Genomic DNA, 19400 nt, shown 5'->3' with positions numbered 1-19400 from the left:
TTCTCTGTGAATTAAGCTTACTTAATTCCTCGATTTCTTTCTCTGTGAATTAAGCTTACTTAATTCCTCGATTTCTTTCTCTGTGAAGACAATATGACTATCTTACAAGATTATTATCAAGCGAGGTAATGTATATTAAGTGCCTAGCACAGGTTTAGTGCTTCGCTTTTCTTTTCCTTCACTAATTAGACTATCTCATCTTCCATTCCTGTAGCATAACAGGCAATCACTCTTTAATGGGATTGGTGGATGGTCAATCTAGAGGATAATCTTATGTGCCAAACAAATCTGTCATTGGCTTTGCCTTTTTAAAACGATTTTTATCAGAGACTTGGATGAAAAGTTGCAAGTTCCAGTATTAGGTCACTCATCTAGTAAATAATGGTCCGCACAGGTTCAGATGGCTTAAAACTTTTGATTGTTCCATCATGCTATGATGTCTATAGAACTGGCAGCAGAGGAGTAAACTAATGATTTGAGTAAGAGAATCTGGTCTTGTTTTTATCCCGATAGTATGAAATGGACCAAAACAAACAAAGTTAATGTGGTTTTAGGGGTCATTAATAGAAGTGTAGTCAAGATCAAGAAAAATATTAGTCTGGAGCACAGAACTCAAAAAATGTTTCTTTGAATAGGGTTGAATTGTCAGACTGCGCTTAGACTGTTGTGTTCCATTTTTGGTGCCATATGTTAATAGTTGCTCTGCCAAACCAGACTCAGGGAGACTTAGCCAATGATCACTCTGGAAACCATGTCAAATGAAGGGTTGAAAGAAGTTTGGTGTTTAACCTGGCTTGGGAATGGGTGGCAAGGGTGAAAAGGAGTAGTCCTTTTCAAACATTTTACGATTTAATTGAGGAAGAAGGGTAAATGTATTCTGTGAAACTAGAGTGCAGAACCAGGGCCAGCATTTATGAGATAAATTGATTTGATTTTCACTTACCATAAGAAGGAACTTTAGAATTTGTTTTCTAACAATTAAATAGGCTGACTTGTGAAGGAATAAACTTGGAGGTATTCAAGTAGAGGTTAGAAAATCATTTTATGAGAATATCTCTGTGTGTGTGTGTGTGTGTGTGTGTGTGTGTGTGTGTATCTCGTGTATCTCTGTATATGCATATATATCTATGATGGGAGATTGGACTTTCTTGACCAGAGAAAATTTCCTTCTTCTCTGTTTATTTTATCTCAGAAGCTACACTGTAAATTTCCTGGGGGCAAGGACAGGTCTTTTCTGTATCTCCCAAAGCTTCTTGATTATGATTCTGTTTTTATTTCAACATTTTCCATGTGAGATCCTTAATTTAAACAAGTAAACCTTCTAATCTTTTCTCCTGCCTCCTTTCCTCACCCACCCCCACCCTCAGCCCCCACCAAAAACAACAGCCTAAGCCCTAGAGTGTAGATACAGATTATAGGGCCCTTAGGTCATCTCTGAGATGACTTCTGAGACTTTTTCCGTATTTGTAATGATGTGCCCATGGTCCCATAACCGGATTGTGGTAGAAATGGGCCTAAGAATCAGGCATTCTGGCCCCTACACTATTTCTTTCCATTACACCATTATACCCTTGGGACACATTGTAAGATCCAGAAACTGGTGGCTGGTAGCCTGCCTCCATGTTATTTTTTGATGAGGGGAATCCAGGACAGTTGCTGCTATTATAAATGATTATGGCACTTTCCAAATCCTAGCTTTCATAACTTCATTCTGTTTGTTCTTGTGCCAAGTTCACATTCAGATATTGTTTTCATTTGGTGTCTGGGAGGTTTTTTGCTGTCAACTCTTTATGGACAAGTGTTTGCTTATTAAGTTTTCTTCTGTGCTATAGTGTGAAAACATTTTTTTCCTTTTGGCTTTGTTTTGTGTGTTTTATGCTTAGTGACTGTTGTGGGATTGAGTAGATGAGCCCACATAGATTTAGGTTGGTCCTCTGTGGGTGGTTTCAAATGTTTGTGACATTTATAGTTTGCAGAAGCTGAAGGGGTGGCCTGTTCTATACCCTCCTCACAAGGATAGGTATGTCATATGTTTGCCAGACCATGCTTAGCTATGTGCTGTTGGAATTTTACCATAACTTCTTTTTTTGGACTGATTCTCCACACTTTTTTAAATCTGTAAACAATTATAATTTCTTGCGGCTTAATGAAGGAGTTACATGCTAGATGAACTGTTGTGGGGGACCAGTGGGGAGAGAGAGAGAGTATATTTTGGGGGAATGCATGGGATGAAGGGGGATGAATGGTTTGGGTCTTCTCTTGCCAAAATCTAAATACTCAGAAATTGATTTTTACAGGTGTTGATAAGGCTCTAGGAAACTGCTTAGTTCACTGTTTATACCTCTGGGTGTTTTGATAAGACTTGCAGCTAAAAAATACAGCACTCAAATTACCTGACTCATTTATTAACTAAGGATATTTTCTATACATTTTATGTGGCAAATTATTCGTTGCATCCCATTGGTGAATGTGTCTAGTAAACAGTTTATGGTTTAACATCTAAAGTGACAATAAAGCTTAGATTAAAAGAAGTTGTTATTGGTAACTGACTTGTTGCATTCAAGTAGTCAGATGTTTTCCATTCACTGACTAGGGATGCATGTTTAAAATATAGCTTTGGAGCTCAGTTAGTAAAGATAGAGTTGGAACAGAGATGAACATGTATTAAATTAACCTAGTCATTAGTTTTTAATTTAAATACTGTTCAGCTAAATAATTTGGCACCCAGTAAGTTTCACTGGTGCTAGGCTGGCAGTTTAATCACTAATTATTCACAGGTTTTTTTTCTCTCCCCTTTTCAAAGAAATGTGGAACCAGCAATTTACTCTGGTAAAAATATTTTCATGCACTTGCTTTTTCTGTGAAAATATTTTTCACACATGGATGACTAGTACTACAAAGTTAGCTTTCACCACCTTCAGGTCAATTCATTTTGGAATATTTGGAAAATGATATCCTTGAAATAAGAAAAGTAAGGATGAGAGCAGTCTGTAACAGCTTGTGGAGGATTGGGTTTGAGGCTCAAACTGAAGGTTTTTCCTGTCATATGATTCAAAGTTGAGCATTCTCTAAATCAGCCAACTTAGCTTTTTGGAGAAAAGACTTTCTACATCATTCATTTCTGTCTCCCACACCCTATGTGTCTTGTATTATTACTTACTAAACTATAGGAGTTTTATAGGTAAGCTTAGAAATAGTTAAAACAAAGGACTTGATGTTTAAGAGAGCTTCTTTTTAAGCAAACAACAGGAATTTGGGTACTAATGAAAGACCAGGGCTCTTTCTCCTGGGTATCAAACACAAATGGCTGGCACCACCTCATATGTGAATACCCATGACAGCACGAAGTAACCAACAGAATGTGGCTTTGCAGTTTGTCTTCATCTGGATTCTGCCTCTCCTCAGCTAAAAACTCTTCAGTGGCTCCTCCTTGTTGTAAAGCAGTGATTCTTAAACATGTGCATGCGTTAGAATGATCAGAGGGCTTGTTAAAACTGAGAATGCTGAGCTCCTTCCCCAGAGATTTTGTTATAAGGAGGGGACCGATAAATTGCTTATCTTTCTTTTTTCTTTTCAACTTTTATTTTAGATTTGGGGGTGTACATGTGCAAGTTTGTTACCTGGGTATATTGCATGATGCTGAGGCTTAAGATATGAATGATCCCTTCACCTAGGTACTGAGCATAGTACCCAGTAGTTTTTCAGCCCTTATCTCCATCCTTCCCTCTCCCATCTAGTCGTCCCCAGTGTCTATTGTTGCCATTTATGTCCATGAACACTTGATGTTTAGCTCCCACTTATAAGTGAAAACATGTGGTGTTTGGTTTTCGGTTCCTGTGTTAATTTGCTTAAGAGGGAATTTGCATTTCTAACAGGATATCAGGTGATGGTGATATTGCTGATCTAGGAACCACCCTATGAGAACCATTGGTTCAACAGTGTAAGTTAAGAGTTACAGCATATGATAGTAGGTCCTCAACGAACTCACCCTTTCTCTCCAGTCTTATTTCTGCTATTCTCCCTTAAAATATTAAAGTTGAATATGTCTCACTGCTTGCAGTTCACCAAATGTAACCTATTACTTTGTGCTCTTGTATCTTATTTTTAATTTTTATGGGTACATGGTAGGTGTCATGCTCCTTTATCTTGATGCATTGGCTATTACTTTTGCTGAATTCCCCTCTTCTCCCTTGTATACCTGACGTTGCCTGTTCATTCTTCAAAATTCAACTCTAGCAGCCCACTTTCCCTATACATCTTCCTTAATTTCCAGAATATATTAATAGTTAATGAGTCCTTCTGTGCCATCACATTACTTTGTACATTCTTCTATTGTGCTTGTTCTGTGTTAAACTGGAGTTGCAATATACATCCATTGTTATTTGAATTGAACTATTCATGTTCTGCAGAAAGAGTGAGGTTTAAAGAGTGACATAAAGAGTGATTTAAAGAGTGACAATGGTTTTCTCTTTTGTACCAATCTATGTGTATGTGCCCTGGAGAGTGTGAGAGATGGAAGATGAGAAACTGCCATTCCATCAGTGAGTGTCATCCTTCCTGCCCCTTACAGTATGTTGTTATATCATCATGCTAAGGGTGATTCTAGTGTTAAACATACATATTTTGTGTACAACGTGAGCTTTAAACACAAGTCCATCCCTTCATCCAGTCCCTAACTGAAGAATCAGTGACCCATTTCAATCCAGAGGAACAAATGACTCATGAACTTTTTGAGAATATTGTTGAAGACAACTTTATGGATGTTTTCAAGATTTCAAGGGATTATCTTGACTAAATATGATTTCACCTTATGTGCTGACTTTCATATCCTTTCCCCTCATAGGATGGGTCTTTATTGCCATTTATATTTACTTATCTGTCTTCCTCTCCTGGATTATGTGTGTTCTGAGGCAGGATCTGTGTCTTTTCCATTTCATTTGGGGCTTCGTGGAGGATGCCCTATATTGATTCACTCAATATATTAAATAGGATATTATGATAATAATTACTTATTGAATAAATGAATGAGCTAACAAAGGAATAATGGAGCTAGGTGATCTTACTAAAGAGCAGAAGATATAGACTTTTTCCCTGGAACGTCCATCATGGTCTGATGAAGTATCAAACGTGGAAAGCACCTTGGGTTTATCTAGTTACAACTTCTTTTTACTGATATGCCTCAGAAAGGCAAAGTGATTTGCCCAGCATTTCTTCCATTTTTAATCATTCTGCTTATCTTTCTCTAGATAGTTTAAACTAAACTAGATAGTTTAGATAGTTTCTAGTTTAGTTTCTAGAAACTAGATAGTTTCTAGTTTAGCCAAATCTCTTTTAGAGTATGATAACCAGACCAGACATAATATTCTAGTATTACTATCCTTGTCACTGGAGACATATTTCCCCTTGGCATTTGCATTTACACAAGTTTTAATTTATTTCGGCATTTTGTTGACTCTTCATCATAGACAAAAATGAAAGATCATGTACTTGTTCCTTCAAGGGCAGAAATAATGTTCTATTCATCTTTGTATCCTGTATGTTTAGGGCAATAATTGGCACTTGGTAATTCAAACATTTTGCTACTGGTAAAATGAATTACCGAGAGAAGCTTTGAAACAGTTGTTTGCCACTTTTATCATCTTAGAATCATAGTGCTTTTAAGGACCTTCCAAGATCTAAGCTAATGCATGGCTTTTCAAATGCAAAAACACTTGATTATCCTGGCAAGATCTCTGTTCCATTTTAGTTAATTCCACAGAAAGAAATTCTTAAGTTTAAAAAGTATAAACATTTTTACATATAAATTCACATTTCTTTTTTAATAATAAATAGAAACATTGCATGTCATTTTATTATAAACATAATTCCAGTTTTCCATTTGTTGTTTTTACTGTGCTCTTTCTATAAAGTGCTTCTTTCTGACCAGTTCCTCTCCTCACTTTCATGTACTTACATACACTTTCTTCCTCAGAATGAATACACTGCCTTTTTCCCTACTAACTCCATTCAGAATTCAAGTAATTTTGTAAGTGCATATGAGTAGCACAACCTAAATCACACATGAAATTGTAGCTGTAGGGAGTCTGAGAAATAAGGTTTTTACTTTTCCAGGTTTTGCATTTCAGGAGGTTGGAATGGATCCTGAGTGAGCCAGTCCACAGCATCCACAATAAGCCTTAACTAAAATTACGTGGCTGGGTGCGGCGGCTCACATCTGTAATCCCAGCACTTTGGGAGGCCAAGGTGGGTGGATCATGAGGTCAAGAAATCAAGACCATCCTGGCCAACACAGTGAAACCCCTGTCTCTACTAAAAAATAGAAAAATTAGTTGGGCGTCGTGGTGCCCAGCTACTTGGGAGGCTGAGGCAGGAGAATCACTTGAACTCGGGAGGCGGAGGTTGCAGTGAGCCGAGATCGTGCTGTGTCTGGGGTTGATGGGTTCTTGGCCTCACTGACTTCAAGAATGAAGCTGCGGACCCTTGCGATGAATGTTACAGTTCTTAAAGATGGTGTGTCCAGAGTTTGTTCTTTCAGACATTCAGATGTGTCTGAAACTTCTTCCTTCTGGTGGGTTTGTGGTCTCACTGTTAGGAGTGAAGCTGCAGACCTTCGTAGTGAGTGTTACAGCTCTTAAAGGCAGCGTGTCTGGAGTTGTTCGTTCTTCCTAGTGGGTTCACGGTCCCGCTGGCTTCAGGAGTGAAGCTGCAGACCTTTGTGGTGAGTGTTATAGCTCATAAAGGCAGCGTGGACCTGAACAGTGAGCAGCAGCAAAATTTGTTGCAAAGAGCGAAAAAACAAAGCTTCCACGGTGTGGAACGCGACTGGAGCCGGTTGCTGCTGGCTGGCTCAGGCAGCCTGCTTTTATTCCCTTATCTGACCCCACCCACATCCTGCTGATTGGTCCATTTTACAGAGAGCTGATTGGTCTATTTTACAGAGAGCTAATTGGTCCGTTTTGACAGAGTGCTGACTGGTGTGTTTATAATCCTTGAGCTAGACAGAGTCATAGAGTGCTAGTTAGCTAGATAGAGTTAGCTAGATACAGAGTACCAATTGGTGTGTTTACAAACCTTGAGCTCTACACAGAGTACTGATTGGTGTATTTACAAACCCTGAGCTAGACACAGAGTGCTGATTGGTGCATTTACAATCCTTGAGCTAGACACAGAGTCACAGAGTGCTAGTCCTCCAAGTCTCCACTAGATTAGGTAGATACAGAGTACCAATTGGTGTATTCAGAAACCCTGAGCTAGACACAGAGTGCTGATTGGGTGTATTTACAAACCCTGAGCTAGACACAGTGTTGATTGGTGTATTTACAATCCTTGAGCTAGACATAGAGTGCTAGATGAAAAAGTTCTCCAAGTCCCCACTAGGTTAGCTAGATACAGAGTACCAATTGGTGTATTCACAAACCCTGAGCTAGACACAGAGTGCTGATTGGTGTATTTACAAACCCTGAGCTAGATATAGAGTGCTGATTGGTGCACGTAACAATCCTTGAGCTAGACACAGAGTCACAGAGTGCCAGTTCTCCAAGTCTCCACTAGGTTAGCTAGATACAGAGTACCAGTTGGTGTATTTACAAACCCTGAGCTAGACATAGAGTGCTGATTGGTGCACATACATTCCTGCAGCTAGATATAAAAGTTCTCCAAGTCCCCATCGGTTCAGGAGCCCAGCTGGCTTCACCCAGTGGATCCTGCAGGTGGGGCTGCAGGCAGAGCTGCCCACCAGTCCCCAGCCACGCCTGCACTCCTCAGCCCTTGGGCTGTCATGGGACTGGGCACCACAGAGCAGGGGGTGGCACCCCTGGGGGAGGCTCAGGCTGCACGGGAGCCCACTGCAGGGGGGAGCTCAGACATAGCGGGCTGCAGGTCCCCAGCCCTGCCCCGGGGGGAGGCAGCTAGTGCCCCGTGGGGAGGCAACTAGGGCCCCGGGAGAATTTGAGTGCAGTGCTGGGGGGCTGGCACTGCTGGGGGACCCTGTGCAAGCTCCGTAGCTGCTGGTCTAGGTGCTAAGCCCCTCACTGCCCTGAGCCTGTGGCACCTGCTGGCCGCTCGTGTGCAGAGCCCCTGAGCCCGCACCCGCCAGATCCCCTGAGCACCTCGCACAGCCCTGGTTCCCGCTCACGCCTCTCCCTCCACACCTCCCGGCAAGCAGAGGGAGGCAGCTCCATCCTCAACCAGCCCAGAGAGGGGCTCCCACGGTGCCCTGGCAGGCTGAAGGGCTCCTCAAGTGCTGCCAGAGTGGACACAGAGGCCGAGGAGGCACTGAGAGTGAGGGCTGCTAGCATGTTGTCACCTCTCAGTGCCACTGCACTCCTCTAGCCTGGCGACAGAGCAAGACTGTCTAAAAAAAAAAAAAGAGAAATTATGTGGTCAGTTCTAGGTTTAAAGCAGTTGCATAGTCATAACTCAGGAGTTCTGTTGTAAGCTCATTAGGGGACTTGCTGTAAGGCCACGAAGAGTTCATTTAGCCTTTCTCAGCTGCAGTTGTGCATTTTATGTTAAATATAAAAGTAATTGTTGGCTGGGCACAGTGGCTCACGCCTATAATCCCAGCACTTTGAGAGGCCAAGATGGGTGGATCACAAGGTCAAGACCGAGATTGAGACCATCCGGGCCAACATGGTGAAACCCCATCACTAGTAAAACTACAAAAATTAGCTGGGCATGGTGGTGTGTGCCTGTAGTCCCAGCTACTCAGGAGGTTGAGGCAAGAGAATCGCTTGAACCTAGGAGGCAGAGGTTGCAGTGAGCCGAGATCGCGCCACTGAGCTGAGACAGCCCCACTGCACTGCAGCCTGAGGACAAAGTGAGACTCAGTCTCAAAAAAACCCAAAAGTAATTGTTAACTACCTGCTTTAAATCCTGCCCTAGCCCCTGCGTGTGACGGGGCCAGTGTCCCATCCAGAGAGTTAGTAATTTTTACACAAAACCTGTTTGTGATGTGATAGCAGTAGCTCTGAGATAACAGCCAGCCTCCCCAGAGTGTGGTGATGGTTCTGCTTGTGGAATGTGAGCAGCCCACCACACCAGCTCATGAGCTGGAAAGCAACCATTATATCCTCCAGACAGCTGCAGAACCTTTCTAAAACACAAATTAGAAGTAACTATGTTACTTTCCTACTTAGGATGTTCATATGTCTCCCTGTTTCCTAGAGGGTTAAGATAAAGCCCATACTTCTTAAAATGGCATGCAAAGCCTTTCGTGATCTGGTTATACTACGTTATCTACTTCAAGTCTTTCTTCTCTGTTCCTTAAACTATTCCAACTACGGCTATTCTTGTTCTAATCCGGCTGCGTAGAGTTACCCACATACACCATGTTACTTCATGCCTCTGTACCTTTACTAGTAGAACCAGAGTAGATAAGAGTATAGGCTTTGGAATCAAAACGCTTTGTTTGAATCCAAGCTACCCTAACTTCATAGGATTATTACTTAGCAGAGTCCTTGGCGTAGAGAAGTGGTCAGTACACACTAGTTTTGTCATATGTGAATAAACTTTATATGTAATAAAGAAACTTTATGTGTATTAAAGAAGAGGAAATGTTCTGTCTTTGGGACCAGAGAGACTTGTTTCCATAACCCTGATAGTCTAGCACTTTGTAGCTCTGAGTCCATGGACCATCACTTAGCCATCCCTACCATCAGTTTTTTGTGAAGAGCTATGTCAGGAATGTGGAAGTATTCAAGAGAGTGCTTTTAGAGTGTCCATCATGACCTTTAACCTAAGGGAATTAATGCAGGAATGGAAAACCAAATACCACATGTTCTCACTTATATGTGAGAGCTAAACATTGAGCACACATGGACACAAGGAAGGGAGCAATAGACCTACTATTGTAGGGGCCTACTTGAGGATGGAGAATGAAAGGAGGGTGAAGATTGAAAAACTACCTATTGAGTGTTATGCTGATTACCTGGGTGACAAAATTATCTGTACACCAAACCCCTGCAACATGCAATTTACCCATGTAACAAACCTGCGTATGTACCCCTTAAACCTAAAATAAAAGTTGGAAAGAAAAAAAATAAAATGTCCATCACATGCCTAGCATGTGATAGACATTCAGTAAATAGTCCTTATCATCTTCATTATTTCTGCCAACTATACCTTAACTGCCAACTATACCTTACTTACGACTAAGTAAGATTGATACTAGGGTCTTGGGGTATCAACAGTCCCTCCTAATTTTTTTACTTGAGCACTTTTTACTTGTTAGTAGGAAATGTTTTATTTATCCATTGAACTAACTAATTAACATTCTTTGCTTTGGATTATCACAGCTTTGTGTTCCTCTGGCTATACCAGGTCAGAGGGTAGGAGGCAAAAAAAAAAAAAGAAAGGAAAACAATAGAAGTCAAGCTTGTTCTCTTGTTCCATGTATACTCAGAACTAGAAGAAATGTTTTCCAGATGGTCTTTCACTTTACACAGCTTAATTTCTCCTACCCACATTAATATTTGGTGTCATTCTCTACCAAGTTTAATTAATTTCCTTTCTCCAACCAGATAAATCTGATCTGTGATATCAGCAGACTCTTTTTTCTCTTTAGTTTACTGATAGCATAGTTTAGGGATACTATTTATGTCATTTAGGTAAATGGTGCCTGTTTGAATCCCATGTTTGAAAGACAGATGCAGTGGGCAAATAATGAAGTATATCTATTGAAGAAACTTTATATGTAATTTATGGCTAATTCTTTCTTACTCATTGAGCAATACTTATCATTTTGGAAGGAACTCTTAGTCCTAAGGCTTTTGAGACTGTGGACTGATATTCATCTTGAACTGTATCATCCATGTACTTTAATTCCTCAGAAGGGGAGACAGTCAGACCTTAGAGATGTGATATTATGTGACATTAAAATTTAAATATATATATACACATGCTTCTAGTTCCAATTTTACTATGAAATTCTGCCACTTATTAAATTATGACTATAATATATCTAGCAATCCCGTAGTAAAATTTGAATTAATGTTCTACTTAGAACACTTACTGATCCAAGGGGAAGAGTTTGATGTCTTCTACCACTCGCCTAAGCATGTATAAGTTAATCTACATGAATAGTCAGTTCACTGAAGGTACCCTAAAATAAACAAATATTCTGAAAAAGGGACCTGATTCAAGATTCGGAGGACAAATGGGAAAAGACATGGCCAGTTCACCATTTACTTCTTACGGAAGTGGAGGCCTCAAAGATGTTCAGTGATTTACCTAGAGTCACAGAGCTACTTATTGGCAAACTGGCATTCAAACTCAAGACTCCTGACTATTGTATATCAACTGACTGGCTTTAAATAAAAGTTGGCAGCATTTAGAATTACTGATAAAAACCTCAGAAATGTTATTTTCTTCTCTCTTTTCTGTCACAGTGCGAAGGATGGTGTTGAAACAGTCTTAACTGAAGAGCATATACTTAAATTTGTCCTTTTGGACAACGGAGATTGTTAGCCTTCATGGCTCCTAAGGATGAAAGACAGTGGGAGCATTATTTCTTCCTTTACTCATTCTTCCCTAGTGATCCACCCCCTTCTAAGAGAATAACATTGCTTTGTAAGCCAGGTATATATTTCTGTCCAGTTTCAAATAATCACAGAGGTAAGATTTTCATACAAAGAGAATTTCTGCCATAGCATACCCTGACAGTTACTCGTGGCATAAGTGCATTGGCAAGGAAGAGTTCAGTGGGTTCCCTGACCTCTACCCAAGGGATGTCCTAGGTCCTAAAAAGGAAGAGAGAATGATTAAAAACACAAAACTCTGAGGTATGCATGCATGTATGTAAACCACAAGTCTTCTTAGAGACCGTGAGTTTACAGGTTTAAAAAATGTTTTAATTTCCACAACTTTATATTGCAGACCTTTTCGGAGGCAATTAGATTTAATGCAGATTATGGAGTTTTTGAAGTAGTTAATGATGCTCCACAACTTCTGGAAAAACAACTGAAAAAAATTCTACAAAACCAGCAACCTCGAAATCCCATTTATGATGTTGTAAGGAAAGGAAAGAATGAGGTTAAACCTGTTCAAATGAATGACTCCGATGAAAATGAGACCATTAATGTCAACTACAATATTATGGTAAGAAAGTATACCGTTTTATCTTGTTAGATAGATAAAGCATTTGGTGAAATCAATATGAGTTTCCTTAGGCTTCCCTTTTTGAAGTGTGGCTACATTTATTAACCTGTGTTGTACGTACGTACACATAGTATTTGTTAAGCACTTTTCAAATCCAATGGCCAGTTTAGCAGTTTTGTTGATGTTCACTTATCAATTTGAGAAGATTCATGTAATTTACCTTGAATATTTGAATATTAGATTAGTTTTGAGTCTTGTAAATATAAGTATCCTTTATAATTTTGATACATGGTGGAAAATGTGGATATATAGGCAATGTATTTCATTTGGGTTTTGAACCAATCCTCTCAAGGCAGTTGGGAATTGAGACTTCTGACCCTCAAGTTGCACTGTGTGGCTCTGACCTCCCTGGCCTGAAATTTCATTTTCAGCTTCTAGATTGTGTCTCCCTAGCATGAGGTCAGAAAACCTGCGTTCTAATATTGGCTCCTCTGCTTACTGACTCTGTGTACAAGTCACTTTGATGAGTCTGATTTTCATCATCTGTCAAATGAGGCCTTTACTACCTACTACTTAGGTTTCTTGCATGGATGAAATGAAAATAATAATGAATGTTTAACAATACTATTTCACAGTGATTCAAAATGTCTAGTATAAATAGGCTGAAGTATGTCTAACATTTAAGACATAGATTTACTCTAGCCTGAAAGTTCTTCAATTCTTCTGTTACTGAATGGAAATAATTTCTATCTTTAACTGTCATCAAAAGTTAGTTTAAAAATTTTTTACTAGGTGGGACAATATTTATTGTTTTATTCACTTCCTTCAGTGAATAGAAATTTTTAATTGTATGGAGGTCTTTATGACCTATTTATTTATTGTTAAAAGCTATTTAGTAGCTTCTTGAGTTATGTGCTTTGACACAAGTTTCTCAGAAAGATTTGGATGATCTTATTTGATATATTTGAAGGTAGACTGATTAAGCATGTCTATTATAAAACTAGGGCAGCAATTTAGAAGTTTTTAAAAAGAGGCATGAGTAATGAAAACAGGCTAGCTGCGATGGCTCACACCTATAATCCCAGCACTTTGGGAAGCCAACACAGGTGGATTGCCTGAGCTCAGCAGTTAGAGACCAGCCTGGGCAACATGGCAAAACCCTATCTCTACAAAAAATACAAAAATCAGCCAGGCATGGTGGCATGTACCTGTAGTCCCAGCTACCCGGGAGGCTGAGGTAGGAGGATCACCTGAGCTTGGGAGGTTAAGGCTGCAGTGAGCTGTGATCACACCACTGCATTCCAGTCTAGACAACAGAGTGAGACCCTGTCTCAAAAATATACTAAAAATAAATAAAAATAAAAACAGTAGTGGAGATCAAAGGAATTGAAAAGTACTAAATGAAAAGCAGACAGAAAATGAGGAAAAAACAAGCAAAGGATATAGGGGACACATAAAGAATAAAACAACTAGGAAAATGGTAGTAGTGATTTTAAACCACATCAATAATTAATATCACCTTAATAATATAATTAATATATATGATTAATAATATAATTAATCATATTGAGTTGTCATGATGTGTCATTCCTTTGATTCCAGAGCCTTGGGAGGCTGAGGCAGGAGGATCACTTGAGCCCAGGAGTTTGAGGCTGCAGTAAGCTATGATGGTACCACTGCACTCCAGCCTGGGTGACAGAGTGAGGCCTCATCTCTAAAAATAATGATAATAATAATATACACCAATAATTACATGAAATTTAATGGCCTAAGCACCCCAAGTAAAAGCCAGAGTCAGGGATGATTTTTTTAAAAATTGTGATTATTTGCTGTCTACAAGAAACTAACCTTAAAAATAAGACATAAATAGTTTAGAAGTGAAAAGGATAGTAAAAGGTATACCATACAATTATGAATTAAAGGAAAGCTGGAGTGACTATATTGATATCTGGCAAAGCAGCCCTCAGAACAAGGAATCTTACCATGGATAAAGAGGAACATTACATAATGATAAAGGAGGGGAGGGTCAATTCACCAAGAAAGCTTAACAACTCACAATATGTATGCACCTAACAACAGAGGTTCAGAATACATGATGCAAGAGCTGATAGAACTGAAAGAAGAAATAGATAAATTTATAGTTATAGTTGGAGACTAAAGCACTACTCTCAGTAACTGATAGAAAAGATAGAAAATCAGTAAGGAGATGGAAGTTCTGAAAAACACTAACAACCAAGTAAATCTAATTGATCTTTACAGAGCACTTTATCCCACAACAGTGGATGTTTATCCCACAACATTTTTTTCTCTAGTGCACTGGGAATATTTACCAAAATAGACCATATTTTGGGCCATAAAATAAATTTCAGCAAACTTAAAAGATTTGAAATCTTGCCAACTGTGTTCTCAGACCACTTCAGAATTAAACTATAAATCGGTAACAAAATCCTTAAATACTTAATTGCATAACATACTCCTAAATAATTAATAGGTCAAAGACTAAGTCCCAAGGGGAATTAAAAATTATGTTGAATTGAATAAAAACTAAAGTATAACATATCAAAATTTGTGGGATGCAACTAAATTAGTCTTTACAGGGAAATTTGTACCATTAAGTGCTTGTAATAGAGAAGACTAAATAAATCTACGATCTACTTTTCACTATGAGAAACTAGAAAAATTAAGTTAAAATTAAACCAAAAGTAAAGAAATAAAGAACAGAATCAATGAAATTGAAAACAGAAAAACAAGAGAGAAAAATCAATGAAAATAAAGCCTTGTTTTTTGAAAAAATCAACGAAATTGGTAAACTTTTAGCCAGAATGCTGAAGCAAAAGAGAGAGAAGATATACATGCCCAATATCAGAAATGAAAGAGGGGATGTCATTACAAATTTTACAGGCAGTTAAAAAAAAAAAGAGAATTTGCAAACAATTTTATGTCTATAAGCTCATGACATTTAAATGAAATAGGCTTTTTTTTTTTTTTTTTTTTTTCTTTGAGACAGGGTCTCATTCTGATGCCCAGGCTAGAGTGCAGTGGGATGATCTCAGCTCACGGCAATCTCTGCCTCCCAGGTTCAAGCGATTCTCCTGCCTCAGCCTTCCAGGTAGCTGGGATTATAGCCATATGCCAATATGCACAGATAATTTTTCTATTTTTAGTAGAGATGGGGTTTCGCCATGTTGGCCAGGCTGCTCTTGAACTCCTGGCCTCAAGTGATCCACCTACCTCGGCCTCCCAAAGTGCTGGGATTACAGGCATGAACCACTGCACCTGGCCCACATATTTCTTAAAAGACACAAATTATCGATGGTCACTGAAGGGGATATAGATAATCTGAGTAGTCCTACATCTATTACAGAAGTTGGATTCACAGTTTAAAGTCTTTCCACAAAGACAACTCCAGGCCCAGATGACTTCACTGTTTAATTCTATCAAACACTTAGAAGTGAAGTAACCTTAAATTTTTAAAAACTTATACAAAAAACAAAAGAAATCAATTTTTAATTCATTTTGTGAGATGAGCATTACACTGATGCCAAAACTAAATGAAGGAATTTGAAGGAAAAGAAAAACTTACAACTTAACATCACTCATGAACACAGACCACAAAAATCCTCAAAAAATAAGCAAATTAAATCCAACAATGCAAAAAAGATAATTCGATTTAAGAAGATAATACAGGTGTAAATCTTTATAACCTTGGATTATGCATTGGTTTTGTTAGATATAACACCAAATGCACAAGGAAAAAAAGATAAATCAAAACTTTCATGCTCTAAAGGACACTACCAAGAAAGTAAAAAGACAACCCACAGAATGAGAGCAAATATTTGCAAATCATATATTTTATAAAGATGTGTATCTAAACTATAAAAATAACTCTTAGAACTCAAAAATAAAAAGACAACCCAATTTAAAAATGTGCAAAAGGTTTAGAATAGACATTTCTCCAAATAAGATAAACAATAAGCACATGAAAAGATTTTCAACATCATTAGTCATAAGGGAAATGGAATCAAAATCACAATGGGACACTACTTCACACCCAACAGTATGGCTATGATTTTAAAAAAGGCAAATAATAACAAATGTTTGTGAGGATTTGAAGTGATTAGAACCTTCATACACTGCTGGTGCAATTGTAAGAAGGTACAGCTACTTTGGAAAATATTAGGCAGTTCTTTAGAGCTTAGCCCAAGAGTTATCAAATTACCCAGAAATGCCACTTCTAGGTATATACTCAAGAGTACTGAATACATATGTTCACACAAAAACTTATATACAAATGTTCATAGCAGCATCATTCATAATAGCCAAAAAGTGGAAGCAACTCAAAAGTCCATTCTCATTGGTGAGAATTCCATTTTGGAAAACATTTTGGCACGTCTTTCCAAGTTAAACATATACCATACCACCTATAGTCCATTTGTGTTGCTATAAAGGAATATTCAAAATTGGGCAATTTATAAAGAAAGAGGTTTATTTGGCTCATGGTTCTGCAGACTGTATAAGAAGCATGGCACTAGCATCTGCTTCTGGTGAGGGCCTCAGGAAGCTCCCACTCATGGTGGAAGACAAAGAGTTCCATATCACATGGCAAGAGAGGTAGCAAGGGAGGGAGTGAGGAGGCATCAGTCTCTTTAAACAATCAGGTCTCATGTGAACTAACAAAGTGAGAACTCACTTATTACCATGGGGAGGACACCAAGACATTCATGAGGGATTCGCTCCCATGACCACGACATCTCTCCCATGAGGCCCTACCTCCAGCATTGGGGATCACATTCAGTACGAGATTTGGAGGAGGCAAATATCCATACCATATCACTGCCTATCTATCCTACCCCTGAGTATTACCCAAAAGAAATGAAAAGTTATACTCACAGAAAAACCTGCATGTAAATGTCTACAGTTAGCTTTATTCATGATCACAAAAGCTGGAAGTTTTCCAGATTACTTTAACTGGTGAATGGATAAAGAAACTGTAGTATGTACATACAGTGGAATATTACTTAGCAACAAAAAAGAATGATTTATACATGAAAGAACATAGATACATCTTAAATGCTTTATGCTGAATGAAAGATACTAGAATCAAAAGTACATACTATATTGATTCCATTTATATGACATTCTGGAAAAGGCAAAACTGTGGAACAGATCAGTGGTTGTCAGAGCCTAGGGTTGGAGGGAGTTGCTGACTACAAAGTGGCATGAGGAAATTTGGAGAGTGTTGGAACTTTTCTGTGTCTTGATTGTAGTCCTGGTTACATGATTATATGCATTTGTCAAAACTTGCAGAACTGTATTAAAAAGGGTGGATTTCACTGTATGTAATTTATACCTCAATAAATCTAACCAATAAGATCTACTGGCTGATAGCCATGCTTTGTTTTTCTTGTACATCTAAATATAATTTTTTATTAATCCAATTCTGTAGGCACTTTAAACAGCTTGCGTATGGCTATTTGGAAATAGTTCTGTATTGATTTACCTAAAGTCATCTTCCTTTAACATTCTGGTCATCCCTTTCTGTTTCTTAACCAACTTACAGAAATTTTTTTAAGGTTTAAATAATTTAACCTTAGATTCTTTTTGTGTTTCTTATAAGTATTTGTTAAGTTATTTTATGGTTGATCAGGATTGTCTTGTATGTTTTTTGTCTTTATATTTAGTTACTTTTTAAAACCACGAAGAGTTTTGTTTTCAGCTTGGCTAAAGACTTTTCTTCAATTTTTGATTTTATTCTTTTTAAACTTTTTTATTCATTTTATTTTTAGGTCAAATAGGTACAAAAACACTCAAAAGAGGATGGATTATAGGTAAACTGTTTACTAGCTGAATATTCAGCAAATTGGTTTTGAATGAACTGACTACTTTGACAACCTTATAGAATTCTTTAAGGGTTCATGTGGATCTTTATATGTAGTTTGGTATCTTTCTGTGATACATTGAATGTAGCGCTAATGGGAGTTCAGAAGTCCTGCATGGTTGTCAGTGTGTAGCCTATGCAGAGTCTTTCTAAGATCCAAATGTCCTTCAGATCTCACTGATAAGCAGTGAGACTGTCAACAAGGTACTGCTGATTAGGTGCATGGTTTTCTTCTATTCTTTCATTATGCAGAAGATAGTGTTTGGTGAAGGCAAATGAATGTGGTTTTTTTGCTGAATAGAAGAAAACTATTTGATGTTCCAATCCTGAATGCCTAAAGACTTCTGCACGTATCAGCAATGATGAGCACACATCACCCTCATGAGCATCAGCACATTAGATGTCAGCAACACTACTATAGGGACATTCAGTTTCCTCACTAGAGTTAGTAATGGTCTATGTGTTAACTCTTATGCAATGTTATAGCAAAACTATCACCTTAGATTGTCCATGGAAGCCACATAAATGCAAACACATTTACCTCACTGAGATTGTTTTATTTATTAGTAACATGTTTTGTGTCTAAGGTACTGATATTATTTAGAATTCTGGAAAAAGTGAATACAAGAAAAAGTAGAATCAACAGTAAGTATTTTAGGATGAACAACAGTAACCCTTCAGTAATTCTGTATTGCTCTCACAACCTCAAGATAAAATCTATACTCCTTAATGTTATTTAAAACGCTATTTGCAGTCATGACCCTGCCTACTTCTCCAACCTTTCTCTCTCCATCCCTTAAAAGATCTCATCCTGTGACCTAATACTGCCACACTTGTGGTTTGTCTCCTCTTTTGCTTCCCTGCTCAACCTAGCTAGCCTTGCTTCGGGTCAAAGAGTGAAGTGCGAGTTCTATGGGAAACCTCTCCTGAGTTAAATGTCTCTGTGGGCTCCCACAGAAGCCTACACTGTGGCATTTGTAACACTCTACTATCATTATTAACTTTTTTTTATCTGTAAGAGAGTGCCTGGAGATGTTAAACAGTTAAAACATTTTTTTAAACTTGATGAACAAGGGGCCTGCAGTGACCTTGGTGGCTTTACCAAGTTTTCTTGGTGGTTCTTTTTCTGTTTGTGATTATTTTTAACCCATTTTATGACTGAAAATACTGAGATTCATTGGCTTTTTTTTTTTTCCTCATTCTCCCTCCTTCAACAAGTTACTTTACTTCTCTGGATTCGATTTGTTAATCTGTAAAAATTGAGGCATTATATATTTGATATAGAATTGTTAAGAGAATTAAAAACGTACCAGAGGCAAGAAGTGCGTCACATTCGTGGCTCAGGTTTATTGATCTCTCTAGTGGAAATAGAAGACCTAGGGGTAGAGCTCCTGCTGACAGCTGGAGGTCATTATTGCTCTCATGA

The 19400-nt window shown here is 38.3% G+C and overlaps 1 protein-coding gene across 3 annotated transcripts in view; it reads left to right on the top strand.

Moving 5' to 3' along the window:
- Positions 1–19400, top strand: part of RGS22 (regulator of G protein signaling 22) — a 154379-nt gene that overhangs the window by 22224 nt on the left and 112755 nt on the right. For all 3 annotated transcript variants that reach the window (XM_030937766.1, XM_030937765.1, XM_030937767.1), the window contains exon 4: positions 11875–12096. In XM_030937766.1, the coding sequence (XP_030793626.1) occupies positions 11875–12096 (222 nt within the window). The remainder of the gene's footprint in view (positions 1–11874; positions 12097–19400) is intronic.

Source organism: Rhinopithecus roxellana, chromosome 9, assembly GCF_007565055.1.
Source record: "Rhinopithecus roxellana isolate Shanxi Qingling chromosome 9, ASM756505v1, whole genome shotgun sequence".
NCBI lineage: Eukaryota > Metazoa > Chordata > Mammalia > Primates > Cercopithecidae > Rhinopithecus > Rhinopithecus roxellana.
The sequence above is the reverse complement of the archived record's forward strand: the minus strand, read 5'-3'. Positions and strand labels throughout refer to the sequence as shown.